The sequence below is a fragment of the Martes martes genome (genome assembly GCF_963455335.1).
Source record: "Martes martes genome assembly, chromosome: 14".
Classification (NCBI taxonomy): Eukaryota; Metazoa; Chordata; class Mammalia; order Carnivora; family Mustelidae; genus Martes; species Martes martes.
In genome coordinates this window covers 17,452,410-17,476,065 of record NC_137902.1, presented here as the reverse complement: position 1 = coordinate 17,476,065, position 23,656 = coordinate 17,452,410, and the positions used below count along the sequence as shown (strand labels likewise).

The 23,656-nt window shown below is 36.2% G+C and overlaps 1 protein-coding gene across 9 annotated transcripts in view; it reads left to right on the top strand.

The window, feature by feature from the left end:
• VTI1A (vesicle transport through interaction with t-SNAREs 1A) overlaps positions 1 to 23,656 on the top strand; it is a 344,311-nt gene that overhangs the window by 90,362 nt on the left and 230,293 nt on the right. For all 9 annotated transcript variants that reach the window (XM_080823717.1, XM_080823716.1, XM_080823720.1 and 6 more), the window contains one exon: positions 1,185 to 1,269. In XM_080823717.1, the coding sequence (XP_080679843.1) occupies positions 1,185 to 1,269 (85 nt within the window). The remainder of the gene's footprint in view (positions 1 to 1,184; positions 1,270 to 23,656) is intronic.

The window sequence follows — 23,656 nt, the reverse complement described above, 5'->3', positions numbered from 1 at the left end:
ATAATATGTGTGGCACCTCCTTTTTTATTATTATTAGAAAGCATTTCTTCGATTTTAAATGACATCTGTCAACAACACAAAGTTTAGGAGTTGTGGTTGCATTTTTCCTTTTCATTTGACCAGATACCAAAACTGATGGGTGGGGGGGAGTATTAATTTATACAAATACGTGTGTGCATGCACACAGACTGAAATATACAGACACACGTATTCATATACTTCTGAGTACCCAGACATATGTACATCTGTATACACACACACACACACACACACACACACACACATCCATGCATATATTCTTACTCCATCACAGCCATGATTAGTTTGTACATATGTTGGTCAACCTGAATAGATCTAGTGACTGATCATTATGGGTAAAAAACAAAACAAAAAAACCATTCTCAGTGTAGAAAAGAAAGTTGGGAAGTTGAGAATTTGGGGAAAATCCTCTCATTTCCCCATCAAATATAACATAAAAGAGTGCATATAGTTATCATCATTTTAGTTCAGTCTTAAACAGTAGGTGTCAAAAATCCACCTTCAATCTAGTGTCCTGTATTTGGGAACAAACCCCCGATTTTGCGTACCTACGTGCATGAAGAAATGTGTTTCTCTTGTTCCTTGGTGATTGCCCCGAGTTGTCTTAAAACTAGATCTACTGTTTAATATTCTGTTCTAGCAGTGAATGTTGTTCTATATGGCATCTTGCCACACAGCCAAAATTGGGGAACCTTCACTTGAAAATAAAATTCCTGTTTAAAAATTCCGATCTGCAGGAATCAAAGGAAAAGTGATTTTTTTAAATGATGGCATTTTATAAAATATCAGTACAAAATAGGCATCACAGATCTGTGCAGGTGTCTCCTATATCGAGTCTGCCGAAGCAGGAAAGAGCCAGTTGGCTCCCGTCTTCATACATTTCTCAGTGTCTGGGAATAAGATTCATATGGCCATATACAGTATGAGTCTGCCTTTTTGAAACAAAACAAGTGGATGATCCATACACAATTGATTGATTGGAAATCTGCCTGTAGGAGATTTGCTAAAAATTATCTATAATGCGTGGTGACTCCCCCCCCCACCCCGAGAAATGTTAGGGCATATAAAGGCACTAATTTTTTTTTTAAGGCAAAAAAAGAACATTGTAGACGGCCGTCTGATTTTTTTCCCTTTTTCTTTTTCAGAGGGCACATCTGCTCGATAACACAGAGAGGCTGGAAAGGTCATCTCGGAGACTAGAGGCTGGATACCAAATAGCAGTGGAAACCGGTAAGAATTCTGAGAGTGAGCAAATTGTCTTGCTTATGCACAGCAGTCTTCACAACACATGACATTTCAGGAAAACTTCAAAGCAGTAGCAGAGACAGCAGCCCGAGATGTGGTTTACATATTGGGGAGACAATTGGGAGCTTATTTGCGCTTATCTTTTTTCAAGTTAAAAGGCATGACATCTACTGAAAACAGTTCCTGAGGTTTAAAAGTATACATCTGAAAAGAGATGGAATACTTTGTCTAAATTCTACATTTGTCTTAATATGCAGTTACATGTTGTCAGTTTACCCACCCGCAATGATTGCTAGCACACAGTGCAGTCTCCAGTTGCTTGCTCCTCTACATTTACTCACATATGTAAAAATTAAGGTTTTAATCAGTCTAAATGATGTGAACTAGGGGCAAAGAAGTAACAGTATCCAGCTTGCCTTATTTGTCCTGGTGTTGAAAATGATTCGTAATGATTCTATTTAGTTTTGTTTTTTTAAAAATCCTAATCAGATATGGAAAAAGAAAAATCACGCTAAGCAGCAAGGCTAAATGTTCATGATAATCGTACAAGCACTAGTTAATACTGTCCAAACTTTTGCTTTGAATTAACACTAGTTATTAATTTCAGAAAATACAGCCCTAATTTGACTTCTAAGACTTGTCTACTTAAAATAGACAATCTTTTTCATTATGAATGTTTCATGCGATGACTGTATATTTTTACACAGTAAATAATACCTGTTAACCCCTGTGTAGTCATCAATTTCTTATAATTTAGCTCTCTTTTTTGTTTTGCTTTAGGAAGTACAGATCGTATAAAATTTATTTTACATAGTTTGGATAGCTCTTCCCCAGTACGTGAGCCACAAAAATAGGTGATTAACAATAATCCCATTGATATTTTAAATTTAGTGTCATAAAAATGTTTATTTAGGAAGAACAGGTATAATGAAAATGATTCCAAATATTGTGTGTGTGTGTGTGTGTGAATGGCTGGTGTTTTCTCTTGCCCTGAGTTCATGGCTATCCTCTACTGGCTTACTGTGTGATGAGTTCTAAGGAATGAATAGGAAGAACGCAAATGGCATTGGCATTATGGTAATGGTGAGGAAACTAAAGAAAACCATAACCCCTCCAGATTCTTTAACAATGTGGGCAGCCCTTCTTTCTGACGTTATTAATTGGCTTTCTGCCCTGATTGGAATAAAAGTCAGCTTTTATTTGTTCTTTTTGTCCTTGGGCTCACCTTTAGAAGTGACTCTCCTGGTGAAGAATGTCAGTAACAGAAAGAGCCCTGAACACGATGAGGTCAAAGGATCAAACTTGGGCTCTAGCTCTTATTTCTCGGGCCTTGAGCAAATCACATATCCTTGGAGTCTCAGTTTCTTCTTCAATAAATGGAAACAATACTACCTATCTCAGAATATTCCTAAGAAATGGTACCGTATGCTAAAATGTTTTATATACCATAAATCTATACAAGTATAAATATTATTGTGTCATTGGATGATCTACAGGCACTTATCTTTCTCTATTCTTAGAAAAAATTGTATTGTGGTTGAAATTTGTGTATATTTAAGGAATTTTAAAAAAGTGTTATCTTTGACATCCTTGGGAAACATAGACCTGTACCAACTGAACAATAAGGGACTTTCTTTGACAAAACATCCCATTGGTGAGTCTCTTAGAACGTAGGACTGGGTTGGGTAGAGGATATTCTTGCTTTGACACTTGATCACAGGCCTTGATTTGTCTGATTGGGCTACCTTTTCTCTTTCACTATATCATTCATGTATTTCCCTCCCAAAGCTTAAGGAAGTCATCAAAGAAGATCACAGATACTGCATTGATCAAGAGGATAAGATTGAATGGGATTTTATAGTTATTCCTTTTGATGTGTGCTAAAATATAACATTCACATCAGCTTATCAATGTAGTCAACATGGAAAATGTCACTTAAGAGTGTCCTGAAAACCAGCCTCCATCCCCTTGGACTTTTTGGTAGAATACAATGGTAGTTTATAAAGTTTTGTAAAATTAGATATCTATTTGTCATATAAGGCTTGAGAAGTTCTTGCAGACTATAAAACCAAGTCTGGGAGGAGGAACACATGGGCTTTGTGGAAGTGAAGACAGATACGGGACAGCGTTTGTCTAGATGGGAGTCATCACATTTTCTTCGATGACTTCGAAAGCAGAGTGAGAAATGAGAATAGGCCAAAGCGTTTATCCTGTTCTTGCTTCTTACTAAAGTATATATAGGGAAAAAGTCACTGTGACAAGTGCCATGTTGTATCTACATTTCCTGCTTCCCTGCTAGCCCTCAGCCTCGTCACAGCTGGTCAGCCAACAGTCCTGTGCTTTGATTGTGATGTAAACTTACAATGCTAATCATTTTGTTATAGTGTGAGTAGAAGAACAACGTCTTTCAAAAGGAAAAACTTACTGGTTCCTTTTTCTTAAAGACTATGAAATGCAAGGAGGATAAGAAGTAGAAAAGCTGGGGCGCCTGGGTGGCTTAGTGGGTTAAAGCCTCTGCCTTCGGCTTAGGTCATGATCCCAGGGTCCTGGGATCGAGCCCCGCATCGGGCTCTCGAGCCTGCCTCCTCCTCTCTCTCTGCCTGCCTCTCTGCCTATTTGTGATCTGTCTGTCAAATAAATAAAAATAAAATCTTAAAAAAAAAAGAATTAGAAAAGCTAATAAGACTTGAAATAGTACAGAAGAGGGAAATGGTTTACAGGTATTGGTCTAATGGTTCTTAGACTACAACAGGAGTTTCCACCAGGCAACAGCAAAATAAGAAAAAAATTACAAAGTAGTAACTTTCTCATAAGGCAAATTTTATTAATTTTAAGGACTACACTTTTTCTAAGATGGTGTTTTTCCTCTTTGGGGGTGGTAAAAGACAATATAGCTTTATGATATGATACAAATAGTAGGTAGAAGTTTTTTATATATATATATATATATATTTTTTTTTTCCTCTACCTGGAAAAATAACAAAATTGACAATCCTATTTGGGTCCTCTGAAATGTTTTTTGTAATTTTACTTGTCCACAAAATCTTGGAGAGATTGTCTGATGGACTGAATTAGAGAAAGACAGAGCAAGCAACTCCATTATATGGCCTGGTAATTAATCAGCTGTGTGGCTTTGAGAAATCACTGACTTTCTCTTTCTCTCTCTGTGTTTTTTGTTTTTTTGTTTTTTGTTTTTTTTTTTTGCAAAATGGAAACCTGATGGCAGAATCTATGTATCTCATAGGTTGTAATAAAGTAAAATGAGGTCATATATATTCAAGTTCTTAGAAAGTACAGAGGGCTCTGTAGAAGTCATCATTTTTATATTATTGTCAGCAAAAGTGGTCATCTTTCAAAATTACTGGCAAGAGATTTCAAAAAAATCTGTAAACTTTTCTATTCATTAATTTGGTAACTATTATTGGCAAATATAAAAGAAAGTTTATGTAATCAATTATGTAAATAGAATAGAAAACATATTAGTTTAACTACTAGTGTCTTCCTTGCAAATAATGAAATTAATGAAATCCATCTTCTAAAGTTCTTGAAACATTTTTTATGTTTTAAAAAGTTATTTTGTCCAACTGGCAGTTATTGTCTCTTTAACGATAGCTACTCAGCAGAGGGACACATGTCCAGAATGCATTTGGTCTGAGAAAAAGTACATGAATATTTCTTTTTTTTTTCTTTTTGTTTATTGAACACCTAACATGGGCCACACACTATTCTCAGTCCTCTACCTTCATTATCTCTTTAACCCCCATCACAACCCTGTGTAGTCATTACTCTTCTCATTTTACAGATGGCAAAAATGGGTACAGAGAGATTAAGTTAATTTGCCCACATTTACAATCAAGTTAGGAAGTAGTACAGCCAGACCATCTGATGCCATGCTCTTAACCAATAGAACAAACTTAGATAGGAATGGGTCCCACATACCTAGGTTTTCCAAAGTGATCTGTTGTAGTAAAAATAATATGTCATGTTCTAATATCTATTAAGTTCCCTTTCATATAATTTGTTCCAGAACTATCTATTGAATGCCATGTGCCACGTGCTGAGGATATAGTAATAATCAAGATAGCCAAAGTCCCTGTTCCCAGGCAGTTTATGTATGGGGACAGGATTTGGGGGCAGAATGAGACAGGTATTTTGTTAAATTAATGAATGAATGGATGAGTACATTTCAGATAGTGGCAAAATGAAGCAGGATATTAAAGAGTAACTATGAAGGCTACCTTAGGCTAGCTAGTCAGGAAAGCTCTCCCCAGAGAGGTGCCTTGTAAGCTGAGTCTTGAACAGTACAAAGGTACCACATTTGGGGCAGGGGATTCCAAGAGGGCAAAGCAAACACAAGTACTCTAAAATGAGAAGGTGTCCAGGCTGTTCAAGCAAAGGAAGAAGACCAATATGGCTGCATCAAAGTGAGCAAGGGGGCATGGTACGTGATTAGGTCAGAGCCAGGTGGAGCGCAGAGTCTGTGGGGTCCCAGGGCATGGGAAGGAGCCTGAATCTGACTCTTAGAATGTGATGCCATTGAAGAGCTTTCAGCAGACAAGTGGCCTGATCTGTAATATGGAAAACAAGGATTGTAGGGGTGGAATGGCAAAAGAAAGGAAACAAGGAGTCTTGCTAGGAAATGTTAAAAGGAATCCAAGATTTGGTTCGTTTACCAGTTGAAATGAATGGAAGGATTTGATGGTAAAGATACAGGGGAAATGATAAGTCATTTTAAAACCCGTTCAGGAGCAAGGAGCTTGAAATTTGTCATTAATTTCCTTTAACAATTGGCATGAGATCCCAAAGATTCTTCCTGAAGGACAGCACGCCCCCCTCAGATGGAGATTAATTAGTCCTTGCACCTGGTTGGGCTTTATACAGACAACCGCCAGTCCACTGGGCTGTTGGTGAGTGATACTGCACTTATAAATCTGAGCTTAAAACCAAGTTTATGATGGCATTTTATTTGAAAATTATGATAATGATACCTATTTCCTAAGAGTTTATGTGAAGCATAAATAAAATGTGTGTAAAAAGATTTTGTAAATTACCTCTTGAAAGTGGGGTGTTTTTTTCTCTAGAAATCTTCAGTTTAGGTAGATTCTGAATCTACCTAAAGTGTAGATTCACACTACCTAAAATGTAAATTTGCTTAATTTTGTATCAGTGTCAAGAGGAATGTACTAGTTCCTTACTACCCAGAGTGGGGCTCAGGACCAGCAACATTCCTTGGGAGCTTGTTAGAAATGCACAATCTTGGGTCCCACTTCAGATCTACTGAATCAGAATCTTCATCTTAGCAAGATCAGTGAAGATTAAATCAAAATCTAATTAGATACCCACTCTCCAGTGTTAGCATTTAGGGTGTGTCTGTTTGAACTGGATGAAGTTCATTCTGTTGGATCTCCTGTACATGTGTGGACATGTATATCTAAACATGTGTGCAAAAATTTAAGCAGGTAGCCCTGTGTAGTTAACACCTACACTCCCTATGAAATAATGCATGTGGTTGTGTCTGTTAATATTAGTGGCATTGGATATTAGGGTCGTATTTAGGAGCTGTAGTAACTGTTTACCTTATTTTGTTCAGGAAAATGTGAGTAGGCATTACTTGGCAACTAGAATAGCTGGTAGCCTATCCAGTAACCCAAAAGAGACTCATTATACTACTTTATGTTTCTCAGAATACGTTTTCCCCTATATTTAACACTACTAGCATTCTTTTTAAAGAATGATATATTTATCACAATTTCCTACATATCTTGTTTCATTAGGAAATTGCAAAGATAGATTTTCTGAGTAAGCATAATACCAATGTTCTGTATTTATAAGTTATTTTCATAAGAGAAATATTTTCTCTCTAGGCCTTATTTGTTGTAGAAATAATACAGAAGGTTCTTCTATATGCGGTTGAGGGTTTTCTTGGGAGTCCCATTCTTTTTCTATGAGGATTCTTGTGCACTCGCTCACGCTCTCCCTCTCTTTCTCTCTTTTGGTAAAAACATTTCAGTTCTGCTCTAGTAGCAAGTTCCAGTTATGTTATCAGCTATGATCACCATTGTTAGATCCTCAATGTAAAATATTCATTTTACAGCTTAAAGTTTGTACCCTCTTCCAAAGTTTGTACTCCTTACAAAATTTTTTTAAATTAAAAAAATAGATTTACTTCAATTTCGTATTTCAGTACTCTGTAATAGTTAACCTAATTTTAAGCTTCAGACATTCCCAATTTAAGGAATATCCACAAGCCTGTTTTACATGATGTGTTCAGATTATTTTTGCTTTTTATAATTTTATTCATCAAAACCCAAATTTATTTGGCCTAATAGAGTAAGTCAGAGAAGCATATGGAGTACTTTTTTTTTTCTTCCGGAAAATGAATAATTCTTGAAATTACAGCATTTTCATGGGAATGCGATAACTTATGTACACCACCGTTTCTCTCCTTTGCCTGCATCTTTTTTTTAAGAGTTCATACAAGAAAAGCAATCAAGTATCAGCTCACCTTTTTAAAAATCAAAGAAAATGTGTTTCATGTTCAAAACTTTTAAAAGAATCAGAACAAATGCTTTTAAGATACGAAGTCCCTTCCTTTGTATCTTTAATGGTTTCAGAGTCTTGGCTGAACTACTGATGAAGTTTTCCAGAGAGTTTCATGGGGTTATAGGAGGATTATGGAGTACAAGACCACAATACCGCAGCTTTATCACATTCTATCTTTTGGTTCTTGATACTGTCTTTCAACTTACCTTATTATTATTATTTTAATCAACTCACTGTAGAACTCTTTTTGAAATTTTAATCAGTCTTGGAAGTATCTGTTGAAACAAAGTTTTTATCAAACTGAAGGCAGTCATTTTCTTTATCATTTCAGGAGTTTCCCATGTCTTCTGATATTTTCTTACTCTTCTGCCTCCTCCTCATCGTTAATATTAACCTCGTTCCTCTCTTTTTGTCCTTCTTCTGTCCTTCCCTTCGTCCCATCAAGAAATTTTGAGTGTTCATTGCTAGGTACAGTGTAATAATTTTATTCAAAAATACACATCATTGAATGTATTAATTTACCATCTACAGAAAAGATTGATGGGTTAAACATTGCACAGTAATACAATGTAATACATAAAACTATTTTTGATGTTGTAAGCTAGCTTGAAACTGAGCTAATATATCACCTGCACAAAATAAGGAAGTTGTTTCTTTTCTCTCTCTCCATTTACTAGTAAGTCATTTATAAGACTTGTGGGAAAATAGATCCAAAAAGTATTAACTGTATGTTCCTTGCTCTTAGAGCTGTTATCAGTTGGTAGAAGAATAAATTTCTGTTTCTGTAATATTAGTGGAAGTGATACACATTATATGAAAAAAAAAAGGTACACATATTTCACGTTTTCAACAAGATTTCATTGAGCTCTGCTGAGTGTCAGATGCTTCAGGGATGCAGAACTAGAAAAACGAGATATCCTATTCTTGGGTTATCTGAGTAGATAATGTTATGCCTATAAACACTGATTCAGATTTTTAACTTAAGTAATTTTGTTTAGGCACAGATCAGAATTCAGAAAGGCACTGCTATGTCCATATTATTGCAACAATATCAAATTAACACTGTGTTGTTCTGCAATATAGGAACAGAAAACGGAATTTTACATTTGGGTTTATATTAACCATCTGTTTTATCCGTGTGTGTGTGTGTGTGTGTGTGTGTGTTAGAGAAAATACTTTTCTATAGAAATACTAAACTTTTTGACAGAAAAAATACTGCTAGAAAGAAGTTTCTCTATTCATTATTTTGGCTGGTGGAGTATGTGGTTATGCCTTCAGAACCTTAAAGATACCTTTGGTTGAAAACACATTTTGTTAAGACTTACTTGACCATGCCCTACAAGTTTTTAAAAGTTTTCCCCCAGTGGTAAAATAATCACTTTTAATGTGTAGTTATCACTTACTTTATAATCACAACCCTATTAAAGTCTTCCATCTCAAAAAGCTGTGGTTCTGCTCTGAAAAGAACAGAGGAGGTTATCATTTGGCTGAAGCTCTTGAAGAACATTTTCAAGTTACGCTTAAATTTACTTTGTGAGGTTCTCTGAAATATTGGTGAGCTCCATAGTAGTAAGAAAAGGATGTCATTTATACCGTACTTGGAGAACCTTCTCCTTAGGTGGTCCAAGTGAATTCATAGGGTTCATTTTTAATCCATTAAAAAGTATTATACTCATTTTTAAAGGTGTCTTACCCCGTAATGCCTATCACTTTTCCATTTGGTTTGTAAGACACACGTGAAGCCATTCTTATTCTGTTGCATCTCTGTGAGTTGAGAAAAAGAATGACAACCAAAGCAGATCACTAAAATGCCAATTTACTTTCAAATATTACAGTGAAGGACGGTTAAGCTTATGACCTTGTTGCACTGTACTTATATAACTTTCCTTGGGATTCTTTTTTAATCAGGTTTATTTTCCCTTTGAGTCTGACTTCTAGTGCCCAGAAGTTTTCTTTTCAGCAGTGTTTATGTATTTAACAGAATTTTCTGAGGTGGGTGCTACAGAATGTTCACAGCATGGGTTCACATTGGACTAAGACTGTGTACGACTTATATCAAGTGGGAAACTTGATGGGCATGAGCTTTAAAAACGTTTTTTTTGTGTGTGCTCTACATTTGAAGCTTTCGCCTGTATTTCCTGTTGGGCTACGATGTTTTCCAGCATTGCCGTAAGAGAACAAAGTCAACATTAAAAAATAATTTTTTTATTGAAGAATATATTTTTCCAAGTAAAGTCATTATCAAAAAGACTGTCATGGTGGGTCATCATTCATGTGTGGCCCTGTGTTGCCCTTTTGCATCTTGAGATATAAACTCTAAGTCATAGTTAAATAAATATCTATTTATTTAGAGATGAAACCACCCTAAAGCCAGACAAGGAAGCTTTTTGAAGACTGTCCTTTTGGAGGAAAACTAAGCATGTTGTTGAGTAGTTCTCCCATTATCCTCTATGTTGGTAGTCCCATCACGATCAATTGCCTAAGGTCCTCATCCACACTGAAAGGTTGATACTTATGTGCATATAAAGTATACCTTTTAAATGGAACGAATTTTCTTTATTTCCATGTCCAGTGCCATTTGCTGTATGTGGCACTTGAAAAGAGCACAGTGGAGCCTTAACATTTATTCAGAAAACAGTTACTAGAATTAGGGTTCATTAGACCTGGACTGAGCTACGCTGATCTCTAAGAGAACAAGAAGATACTGGCTTAAATTAATATTATTAGCAAAATTTGTATTTGGGAGTAGGGTAGGGGAAATACTCAACCCACCTGAGAGGGAAAATAGATTTTATATAATTGAGAAAGAGAGAAAGAAGCAGACCCTGGCACTGTCCTAGGTACTTAACACACAAAGTTTCTTTAATAAGGGGAGCTATCTTGGCAAAATATCTACTGGGAAAATCTATAGCTTATAAATCCTCGTGATAAACATATTTAGCATTTTTGAAGCAAGGTGCAGGAAGTCATTAAGTCCATTTCATTCTGTCAGGGAAAGGTAGACCCTAGAGAATAAATCCAGAAGGGCAAGGGGAGGTGAGTAAAGCAGGAGCAAAATCAGGCTTTGGGGCAAATACATGGCTTGTGAAGACTTCTGGAATGTGTCCTGTGGCCTCGCTAACGTTCATCTTAGTTATTAAGTGTACTTAAAAGTGATGGCATTTGCTTTAAAAACATTTTCCCTCAAACTTTTTATTATTTCAGAGTAACCCCCCCAAGTAGCCTATCCATTTTAGTAGTCAGATGTGTAATTATGTTTTTTTTTTTTTAAAGATTTTATTTATTTATTTGACAGACAGAGATCACAAGTAGACAGAGAGGCAGGCAGAGAGAGAGGAGGAAGCAGGCTCCCTGCTCAGCAGAGAGCCCGATGCGGGGCTCGATCCCAGAACCCTGGGATCATGACCTGAGCCGAAGGCAGAGGCTTTAACCCACTGAGCCACCCAGGCGCCCCCAGATGTGTAATTATGTTTTTAACACATTACAGGGGTTTTTAATGTTTTGAATTATAAACTTTAGTGGTTTTTAACCTTATATTATGTGCTGAAAATAATAATGCTAATATTAAGAATAACATTGTATAATCTACTTAGAAATTTTCAGACTCCTTTCACATTTGTTATCTCATTCTACCAATCAATAAATTAAGTTCTCCGAAATGGAAATTATTTGTTCAGACTTATTAGTAGACTGTTCCCCTGAAGACTTCCCCAAATGCTGTCAATTTTTATCAACCAGAATGGATACTAAGTTTCATCAGGCTTCATGAAGGAATCAGTGTTTTTTTTGTTGTTTCCCTCTTCCTCATTAGCATATCTATAAGTTATCTATAATGTTTAATGCTCTATGCAGACTTGTTGATGATTAGGGCCTATTATTTAAATAAAGAAACAAATAAAACTGTCATACTAAGATAGCTATACTAATTTAAAGGATGCACCAATTTTTCTCACTGGTGTTAACATAGAACTTTTACAGAGTCATCCAGATTTTTCATGTAGGTTGAGTTAAAGAGATTGACTGGAGTGACTTTGTTAATATAAAAAAGAGGCCTTTTTTTTTAAACACTATGACCCTAAAAGGCAAGCATGAAGATGGACCAAGTATCTTATTGCCTCACTGATATTGCCTGCCAGCTGTGAATTTTCTTACTACAATAAGTCCCCTCATCTTTATTGCTGTGTGCAAGGTACAGTGTTTCATTTTTCTTCCTACTTGGGCTTCCTGTAGAATGCACACCCCATATAGTTCTTTAAATTCATACTGTTGTGAGAACAAGTCAGTCTTTCTGTTCTGTCCTTTGTTAACTGTATACCTCATGGAGCAGCAGTTCTTTCGTGCCCTCCCTGAGTTGTTGGACTCTGTTCAAATTAAACCCTGTAAGAGGATCAGCACATTACAAAAGTGGAGTGTATCTTTGTATGACACCATGTATTTTTGTATACCATCATCTTGATCTGGAAAATGCTAACACATTCAAGCCAACTAAGGGTCTCATACCCACCCCTTGTAAATGAGGCTTCCTATCTACCACATAAAAAGTAGGGAGAACACATGTACAATTTTTGCTTCTTTGAGGCTAAAGATATTCATGCATATGAAATGCATAAGAATTATTTTGTAATCCAAGAGCCAAGTCAGATCACCTTTCGCCTGTAGTGAAGCCAAATGGAATGTTTATTGGAGCTTTGTGAATAGGCAACTTCAAATCTTGGTTCTCCCACATGATTAATCAGGAGACCTTGGACAAGTTCCTTAGCCTTTCTTAGTTTTCATTTCCTGATCTACAAAATCTTCGTGGGTCTTCTAAATGGCGCTTGATCTGAGAGTTAAACAAAGCAAACCACATAAAACACCCATTGCACGTTTAGTCCATCATCAGTGCTCCGAAATGGTAGTTTCCACCAGTCTGCTTTGCAGAGTAACACTGGCTGCTGTGACAAGTAAACCCCAAATACCCAAATGGCTGGATGTAGTGAAGCTTATTGCTCAGTCTTGAAACAGTCCCATGCAAATGTTCCTTCCTGGTGAGCAGACGCCCTTCCAGGCGGTGTTTCAGAAATCCAGCTTCTCCCACTGTGTGGCTCTGCTGTACACGGAGGCTGTTGAGTCTTCTCCATTGTGCCAGCAACCAGGCAAAGAGAGAATGGAGAAGGCACGCTTGCTTTTAAAGCCCCATAGGCACCGAGTGACACACATGGATTCTGCATACATTCCACTGGAGGACTTGTTGGGTGATGCCACCAAGATGCGAGGGGGCCAGGAACTCCACTTGCAGCTGGACAACCACTTTTTAGCCACCACTTTGTACAAACACAGAAGGGCAGTTTACCTCCTCTGCCATAGCATTTATTCTTTACCCACTGTTCTGCTTCATAATCCAGTCAGTTAAAACCCTGGCTAGTAGAGTATAATGGGGAGAGGTGGAGGAAGGGATGGCTTATGTGTTGGGTCAGTGGATGTAATCTTCTAGAATTTGTGACAGCCGAAACTTTCTCTCATCTCTGTTCTGTTAATAGACACAGTAAAGACTTAGCATCATTTGCTTTGTCTTCTACCAAGCATTTATCTCCATTCACTTCTCAAATTTATATTCCTTAGATCTGTAACAAAAGATAATTCTGCTGCATGTGTTTTCATCTAAGTGTTGACAAATAGATACAAGTCAGCAAATTTATTTATACCATTTCTAAAGTATGTGCTTAGAGAACAGTACGAACTGTCAGAGCCAAGAGGAACCTAAGGAGACACGGGGAGTCAATGTAATGTGGTATCCTGGATGGGATTCTGAAACATCGGACAAATGTCTGAGGACATTAGACACCAAGAAAGGAAATATGGAGAAAGTGTGGGCATTCATTGGTAAGACTTACCAATATTAGTCCGTTAACTGTGACAAATGTACTATAGTCATGGAAGATGTTAATAATAGGAGATATTGGGTGTTGAGTATATGGAAACTGTCTGTACTATTATAATTTTTCTGCAAATCTAAACTGTTCTAAAATAGGTTTATTATTTTAAGTACTGTTGTAATAACAGTAGCCTTCATATTTGCTGAATAGTCACAGTGTGATATTGCCACTGCTGCAGACCTGGCCAAGATGCTTAAAGCATCTTGTTCAGGCTTTGGCACTGGAAACGTCCTAGGAACGTTTGCCTCCTCTTTCTTTGCTCTCCCTCCCTCAGTGCTTCTAGTCACTCTGAAAAGGACAATGTGAGCTTTTATTTGGCTAGCAAAAAAGATCAGACTAATCAATCACTTCATTTTACAACTCCAGGAAATGGGGACATGGTCCCAGTGTTCGTGGGGTTTATCAGTATGTGCCCTCTTTACAATGTGTAAGGAGTAGACCATTTTACATATTAGATGAATGATAGCATTTTTTTCCCCTTTCAGTCTAGCAAAACAAAACAAACTATATGATGACAAAAGAAACAGTTTTGTAAGAATATTAAGACCATAGATATTTTTTTCACTTCTGAATTTCCCAAAATGTTACTACTTAATTTTAAAACTAAAAAAGAATTTTATCAGGGCGCCTGGGTGGCTCAGTTGGTTAAGCATCTGCCTTCGGCTCAGGTCGTGATCCCAGGCTGCTGGGATTGAGCCCCACGTCAGGCTCTCTGCTCAGCAGTGAGTCCGCTTCTCCCTCTGCCACTCCCCCTGCTTGTGCTCACTTGCTCTCTTTCTCTCTGTCAAATAAATAAATAAATAAAAATCTTTTTTTTTTTAAAGAATTTGATCTGTATTTGAAAGTGCCTCGAATATATTCTTGAAAAATTATTTTATGTCATAATTTCTCAAAACATACAGCTAGAGAGAGAAAAAAGAAAGATTCCATATGTCAGTACCACGAGCAACAAAACACTTGTAAAAACATAATTTTCTATTATTTTTGTTTCTCTGTATGTAGCTGCCCAAATTGTATAATACTAGGATTTACACCTAAAGGTCAATGTCTCTGAAAATTCTATACTGACTTAAAACTTTATTTTTAACTTCCTTGGCCTACTTCTTTGGTTTATTCCAGCATCATAGTGATGATTTCCTTATTTCTCCACACACAGTTGTACCCATTTCAGCAATATTTATATGTGAAAGGAAGTGGAAGTTCGAATCCAGATTTGCTGACCCTTGAGATCTTATATTGACCTTAGTAGGTATTAACTTTTTAGATCAATAAGAGCTGTTATTGACCTCAAAGAAAAGTCAATATCTGCTTGTTAATTTGCAGCTTGAAAATGTTATACATTTTGTTCTTCATTATTACCCTACTTATTTCAGCCTTTTTTTTAAAAAAAATGTCTTTACTGTTTCTACCAAGAGATCATCTTGTCAAAACATTTTGGTTTTGGTGTTTAAGGAGATAATCATTGGGCATGGTAGTCATTTGTGAGTGTTCATTTCAGTTTCTTACAAAATAACAGCTGGCTGAGTCTTGCTGTTCAGGAAAGTGAAATATACTTAATTGTATTTTATTTAATGTAGTTTTTAACACTTGAGAAACAATTTAAATGATCTATAGCTCATGATAGGAATATTCTGATGTGTATATATGAAGAACAAAAAAAAGTCAAATTGGCAATAAGTGGTCTGAAAAGCAATTAATAATGTATTCTGCTTTTCTATGTATAATAAAAAAGATCAGTGCAGTTGAATGTTCCGTAGGTACTTTTTATGTGGATAAACATTAAAAGCTTTTATGTAAGTACTGCTTCTGTGGGTTTGAATCTTAGAGTCCTGTGCTTCTAAAGTTTTATTAAGTGTTTAAGTTTTAAGTATTGGTAGAGAAGTGGCTTTTCACATCATCATTGTTTTGTATATTAACATGGAAATGTCAAGTTTTGCATAACTTGAAATGTCTCAGAATTGCCCATTGCTGAAATTCAAATGTCAGAACAATACTTCTGCACATATATGACTCTGATATTTCAGCTCTAAAAACCTCATAAATGATTCAGTATCACTTTGGCCTTGTTATGATACAACTTTAAAAAGAGGCAGAGAGATTTAAATCTGGTTTAGGAAGTGGTAGTCTCATTCAGTCTAGTCTTAAAGCTCTAATCTCTCACTCATTAATGATCATTAATCTTTTAAAAAAAAATATGTAACCATTTTGGTGAAGAATTTGAGTTTTAATATGGATCCTTTCCGTATTTTGCACCAGTACAAAAAAGGAAGCTGTTTCATTTTTGAGCAACAGGATTGGCTTCTATTTTATACTCTTTTGTGATATTAGTTCATTGTCGTGGAGTTCTCAATATTAAAAAAAAAGCTTTATTCAAAAGATGAAGGCTTTCTAGGACATAAATGATAAATAGAGGCCAAATGGCCTGTAAAAGTAGACTTTCAACTGTTAATTTACTCTTCGAAAGTTCACATGGCATTTGGACCTTTAAAATTTTAAATTTTAGAGCTGGAATGAACCTTGGAGGTAACAAACCTACCTTTGTCATTTTACACAGAAAACTGAATCTTGATGTCTAGTCCCTGTTTATTGCTAGCAGGTTAATTTTTTATTTAAAAATATCAAATATTGTTGACCATTGCTGGCTTATTAATAGCTTGAAATAAAATACCTTTACCAGCCCCATATTTTTGTATTAAGTATTTCCTTTCTTATGGAAAAAAAGCTTTCCCCAGGGGGACTTTATCACTTGAAGGGGCTTATTTTCATACATGGTCCTAATAGCCTGTTTTATTTCCTTTTCTTGGATACAAAGTTATGACAATTAAAATATGCCAGCATTTCAATATGATAAAATTGATATGTTTGGGGTCTTACTATTCCAGAAATAAAAAATGCTATTAGGGTCATAGCTTGGAGTGTGTACCGTGGCGTGTTTCATTTTTCCTCTGCTAGGAGATTAGTGGAAAGTAAGCTCTGTAAATTAAATTTTATTGCAAAATTATCTTCCGATGTTCAGCAGTGAAGATAATATTGAGCGATAAGGCTGGAGTGGATTTTGTGTAAGGCAATTACAGCATGACGACCACAATCTGAATGAAAAATATTGCTCAAGATTTTCTATAATCTGTAGAAAACTTCATTTTGGGATATTTTTAAAGTTGTCTCATTTTATACAGGTGATTATAATACCTAAGCTAAATTGCAGCAGTGTGAAAGCATTACTGAATGTTTTTAATGACCATTTATATATGGCGAGAAGGACAAATTTATATATATATATATATTTTTTTTAAATAGTTGGGAAATTGTTATCATTTCAAAAAGTCTTTCCACTACTGGAGTTCTTTCTATGCACTTGCTTTATCCAGTGACCCCCTCTCTCTCTTTGGATAACTGCATATGAAAGTTAAGATCAAAATGTGCGTGGTGTATTACACTCTCACTGTGACATATGTGAAGAGGAGCTTCTGTTCTGGGTCTCCATTGTGTAGTTGAAGAAGTATCCGGTCCTTTTATAACTTTATTTATACCTCAGCTCTTGAGTTTGGCCTTTACATAGTAACTGCAAACAGATAAGAACAAAGGCCTTGTTCTTAAATTATGTGGAAGGTCCTTGGTTTGAGAGAGCCTTCTAGAGGTAAACTCGGAAGAAGAAAGTATGTGTGTGTACATGCATGTGTGTATACACGCTCCCCCCCTCCCCGCAGCTCCAGCTCATGTGTGTATTTCCTGGCCTTATGTTCTTCTTTTCCACCCGTTAATCAAGACATGTTTTGTGGGTATCTGATATGAGCAAATTAGCGTCACAAGCTTCTGGAATGGTAGAGACAGACGATGGCTGTGTCAGCATTGGCTCCATCCCAAGGAATGGAACATCTTCTAATAGTATTATCCAGCAGAAATTATGAAAGGGATCTGCTTGTTACCTAATGTCCATAGGATCCTGTCATCTTGTAATAAAAAAATAAAGCCATTCCCTTCAATAAATAGGAACCTAAAAAAATTAATAATAATTCAGAAGAAGTTACTTTTTACTTCCCACAGGCAGATTGGAAGAGATAGCTTATTGATTCAATGTATATGAATCCTTATCGTAGACTTCTCATGTCCTCATCACTTGAGGCAATTCATCCCGCTGAATTGACTGTAATGCCATCATGAATGAAGACCATGGAGGTTTATCAAGATGAAAATAGCCCATTAAGAACTGATCTGTACCAGTTTCGAGAAGCAGAGCCTGAGACCTGGCCCGTGAGGCTTTGGCTACGAAAAGTTCACTCGGTGCTGGGCATATCCCAGCTCCACAGGCCCCAACTTTATTAGTGTGGAGATAAGCTGATTAGGTCTTGTCAATCAAAGGTGCCCATATCTCAATTGAGAGACACACACTCTCTCTCCATTTTTCTTTAAGCATTGAAGCAGGCAACAAAGAGAGAGATGTGTGGTACGCACCCCCACGGTTGTCGCCATGCAGGGCGCAAGGGTCCTGTGATGATGTGATGACTGTATTAAAGAGTACATCAATTTGTTTTAAAGTGTTTTGATTTTTTATGGTGGCATTAAGAGAGAGAACATTGTGGTTGCAGCTTTACTAGAAAGCAAAGAGTTCTAGAAGAAGAAAAAAAAAGTGTTTCTTTGAAGCCTACCAGGGCTTTGAATCTTGCTGTGCCAATGGGCGCTTAAGTGCTCCCGTAACTGGCATCCTCAGATCCGCCATCAGCTTAGGAACTACCTTCCTCTCCAAATTATTCCTTTAGAAGAACAGGAAAAAAAATGTTAAATTGACCTATGTGATATTAATGTTTATTGACCACAAGTTTTTTGTTTTTGTTTTTGTTTTTTAATGATTTAAGATTTTGGATGAACGTGTAACATACATTGGATATATTGATGTACCCTGATTCATCTATAAGGAACGGAGATACTTCTAAATGTTCCCCAACTATGGATGGGCAACGTTGCTTCATTTAATTGTTTTATACAGAATAAAGCCTTGCCTTATCTATCTGCAAGATAAACTTGACTAATGAATATAGGCTGTCAAAGTGGAATTCTGTAGGGCTTCAGCTGGAGACCTCATCATCTAGTCACTGTTGAGAAAAAGGTAGAGCGATGGTGTAGGGGGAAAACCTGGCCTTTTGTTCTTCACATCTGAAGTTTGCTCACTGCAGGCCTCCTTCCTACTTCAAATGCAACAACAGAAAGGAGCCCTTCCTCCTCTCCCCCAACCCGCATGCACCCCCCCAGTGCCGCAATCCTGCATGGCCACAGTGCCACAGTGGATTACCTCTTGATCAGCTATTCTTCCCTTCGTTCCATCCATTTTCCGTGAACCAATCAGACAGCCCTCTCAGGAAAGACTGGTGCTGATTTCAATAAAATGCGAATTCTGTACACACAGATCCACATAGCCATTCTAGATGTTGCTTGTCACAGAGCAGAAAGGCATTCATGCTCCCTGGACTCAGATACCTCGACGGAGTGTCCTATGAGAAAAACAGAAATTTGAGTAGATGAAGATAGGACTAGTAATAGTGTCTGAAGTGGAAAAGGTATTCCACTTTCTACAGCACTGATTGGCCAGAGTGGACGCACGGATATGTAGATGTGTGTGCCATCCATCTGCGTGTGAATGTGCTCATGGATATCCCCCCAAAATGTGTACAACATCTAAGACATGTGAGATAGTAAGAAAACTACTTTGTCACTGGTTCTCCAGTGACCCAAATGGGGGTACTTGGCCATGATAGGTCTGTTCCCAAAAAAATGTAAGATCTTGAAGTGTCTTCTGAGTTGTTGGAAAGATCAGTCAGTGAAGATTAGACATAGGTGTATTTTAAATGTACAGATTTACTATTCAGGATTCTTTAAGACCTTTTTTTTTTTACTTATCTTAATAACAATAAAATCTTCAGAATGCTCACTAATTTTCTTTATAAAAGTTAACATGCAGCTTTCCAGAAATACCATATATATATATATATTTATCTCCATACATTCACATCTCGGATACTATGTATCTCTATTCTGTGTAAGCACCTTCTCATTGTTTAGGTTTCTAGCTTGATGTTCCTTTTTTTCCAAGAAGACTCCACTGACTACCCCTTTTAAAGCAGTTTTTTTGCCCTCATGTCTTACCAGACCCCTCCCTGATAGCACTGATTGTAAATAAGGATAATCCGTAACTCATGTTTTGCTTGTCTGCTGCAGAAGAATGTAAGCTTCCTGAGGGGCATTTTGTTGAGTGACTGAAAGAACTGGACAGCTCTGTTTTTTTATTATGAAGAGAAGTTGCTCACTAAACTTTATCATTACAATAATCATAGCCTCTTCCCAGACCACTTTTAAGGAGATCTACTATGGCTTTTTGTTGTCTTAGCAGTTAGCTGTATCGTCTCTTAATTGTCTTGAAATTCTTAATGCATTCAAGTAGTTTTCTCCAAAATACCATTTCGCACATTAAAAAAATTACATTTTACTCAGCAAAGTGATAATTAAGAAAAGTATACCTTACTTAAGTTAGTCCACCATGCAGCTGGTTCATACACATGAATAAGCATTTGGTGGTAAAGATTTTAAGCCAGTAATGAGTCTGGATTCCCTTTTTCATTTACTACATACTTTAGTTGTTAAGTTTTGTTTTTCTCCACTATTTACCAGTTAAAATTTCCTAAGTTCACTTTGGTAATTGTTTTTAGGCTACAAATGTAATAGTGAAAATTAGGTTGCAGCATGATAATGTTGACTTATCGTGAGTTCAGCTACGTTTGTTTCACTGAAATCCTGAAACAAGGAGTATGGAAAGAAATGCTTGGACTAGGGGGCATTTGCTAATAGTGGGTTTGTCATTGTGTAAACCTCAGTTTTCCCCTTTATTATCTGATGAGCAAAGCACATAACCATTTCTCTTTTGCTGCTTATAAAGATAAATACTTAAATTATTCAACTTTAAGCTGTAAGCATTTTTAGTTCATACCAATGATTTTGAAGAATCACCTTTTTTTGGGCAAATTTAGAAGCGTACTTCAAAAGAAAATAAGATGTTTTAATATGCTTCTCTGATCACTGATTAACTGAAAAATTCTATTTGAATAATATAAGGAATTGTACACCAAAATAGATCATGCTTAGAATTAGCATTTGAAAAAGCATTCTTGAAAAAAAAAAAAAGCCTTTAAAGAGCGATTTTAGGGATACCCTAGAAATATTTGGAAGAATTTTATAAATTAAAGACTACTATCCCTTATTTGCACCTCAGAAAGTATTTCTGTCAATAAAGACATATGTTTTGAGTTGTTTTTTCATCAACATTTCACACACACACACACCCAAAACCTAAAAATCTATCATTGAACTCTTTATAATATACCAGAATTTACCAGTGGCCCTAGATAGTCTTAGCCCCTGAGACATTAATTTTTTTTTAATTTCATAAAGGTGGAGGAGTATTCTGAGTGATTTGATGAGTTTTTCTTTGGGAAAAACAATTTTTAAAAAATAAATAATATCAAGTGCTTATTCTTCAGCTTCTCAGATGACCTTTCAAATAGTTGTCATACAGAAGAGTCCTGGTTTATCTGGAGCAAACAGACATAACTGCTGGACACTAGAGGTTTAAAGTATCATCATTAAACTATGAAAATTCAAAAGCAATGATGTTTTATTATTTAAAAACAAACATTTTTTTTATAGTCTTTCTTGACATATTAGTATTTGTTCAAGAATTAGAGGGCCACGAGCTTCCCTTTCTTTATGTTTACTTTGCAGCTCTGCTTGACAAATGTTTATTTCTGAAAGAAAGTAAAATTGAATATATTTAGGACAATAGAATCCGTATTATCTCAGGTTGATTTTCTTTTAGGATGTTACATTTTTCTTAAGTGACAAATACCAGGTAACTTCCAGAAATAGGATTTAGATGACAGTTTTACCTTTTAGTGAGTGTATGTGTGTGTGTGTGTGTGTGTGCGCGTGCATATATATAACTATATAAAATAGATTTTCTTTTATAACAACATCTAAGTGTCTCTTGATTCAGCTAGTTTTATCATAGCAATCACATGTTGTAGGGAGCTCTTTTTGTACCATTAATAATAACTAAAACACAATCGTCTTTTTAAGGGAGAGAAAGAGAAGAGGGAAAAGGTGGAATTTGAAAAGGGGGGAAATCTGTTCTTATTCCTTCCCTGAGGCTGAACTGTTTATCACTCTATCCTCATTCGATAAAAGTGAATTTTATAATAAAATTTTCCCTAATCGGGCACTGTCAGTGGAGGTGTCTTATCGCTGAGAGGAAAATGACACCGATCCTATCGGAAAACAGAAACGATGTCACCATGTTCCCAATCACAGCTCTTCAGCCCCCATATCTACCTTCTCCACAAACACCAAGCAGTGCTTTTTTCATAAGAACATCAAAACCGAGCAAAGTCATTAAAATTGCACCCGCGTAGAGTTGCAGGGACCAGCCGCACTAGCGCAAAATGGGATGTGGGAAAACAGACTCTCTAAATGTGCTAATTCCATTGTCACGTGTTTACGGCTTAATTTTAATCAGTTAAAAAAGCCACACATTGCAATAAATTGGCATTATCTTCTGTGACACCAGAAGACACAGTTGGTTCAAGGATTTAGAGGGTCACTGGCAACAGTATATAGTATTACAGACAAAGTATTTTTACGCTTGAACTGCGGTAGCTAAGGTACAATCCCCAGTTAAGACTGCAAACAAAGACTATAACCCACATTGCACTAAGTTCAACTTGCAGGCCACCTCCATCCTGGATGGACTTTGTATGCAAAACAAAGAATTTCGAGAATTTTTTTAAGAGTAATTTATTCATCATATAAAATTTTTTTTTTTAAGTAGCCTTTCAGTGCTGTCGCCTTACTGCATACTTGGCAATAGACCAATAGTCTTTCCATAGGTCCTTTCCGTAGACTTGTCTTCCAGGGCTGATGTTTCATTGACTGTGTTTACACTGACCGTTCGACTTGTGAGCCTAAACAAAGATACATTAACACGCTTGAGGAAATGCAAACAGAAAATAGTGTCATTGACAATTGTTGAAGGCCAACAATGAAAGACTATCTCTAATGGTCTTAATTTATTAATGTCAAATTAGCACCAAGATATTTTTACACAATTGAGTTCAGAAACTGCAGAAGTAGAAACTGCCGGCAAATTTAATTTTAATTTGTTCCACGGGGTTATTCTTAGGATATGCATATCTCTATTTCAAAGCAGAATAACCCCTAAAATATGGACTGACCACTCTGCATAAGAATATCTCTGAGTGGCTTTTGGACAATCAGTCATTTTCCATGGCAAGGTGTGAGATACCACTTTGGTTCTCAGCTTTGTAAATTGTCAGGACATTTACAAAAGAATTTTAAACATGAGACATCATAAAGTTTGTTTTAAAACATCTACTAAAATGTTCAGAACTGTCTGACCTCTGTAGTTCGTGAAATAAGAGTGAGTGAAAAAAAAAAAAAACACAAACCCAGTTTCATCCTGAAACTGGTTTTTTTTTTTATTTAATTGACAAATCTGACCTTGAGAGAGGAAAAAAAAATGCAACCATAACTTTTATGGAATGAAAAGAGCTTTCAGAATTAAATCATTTGGCAGTGACTGAAAAAAATAAACATTTGAGTAGCTTTTGTTTTAATTTTGTTCAGCGCTTTGTTGATCTGTTTGTACCAAAAGCAATAGAAAGAAAAGATGAAGTAAGAGTGAACCAAATAGAAATAATGTTTCAGTGCATTGTGCTTGTCTTCACTGTGAGTTCAGTTTTCTATAGTCGATGTCAGATTGATCAGACCTCTGCTGTGTGATTGAAGTACACTTTTTAAAAACATCTCGTATTGTGAAGTTAAAATGATTAAGTCATAATACCACTAAAACTGTT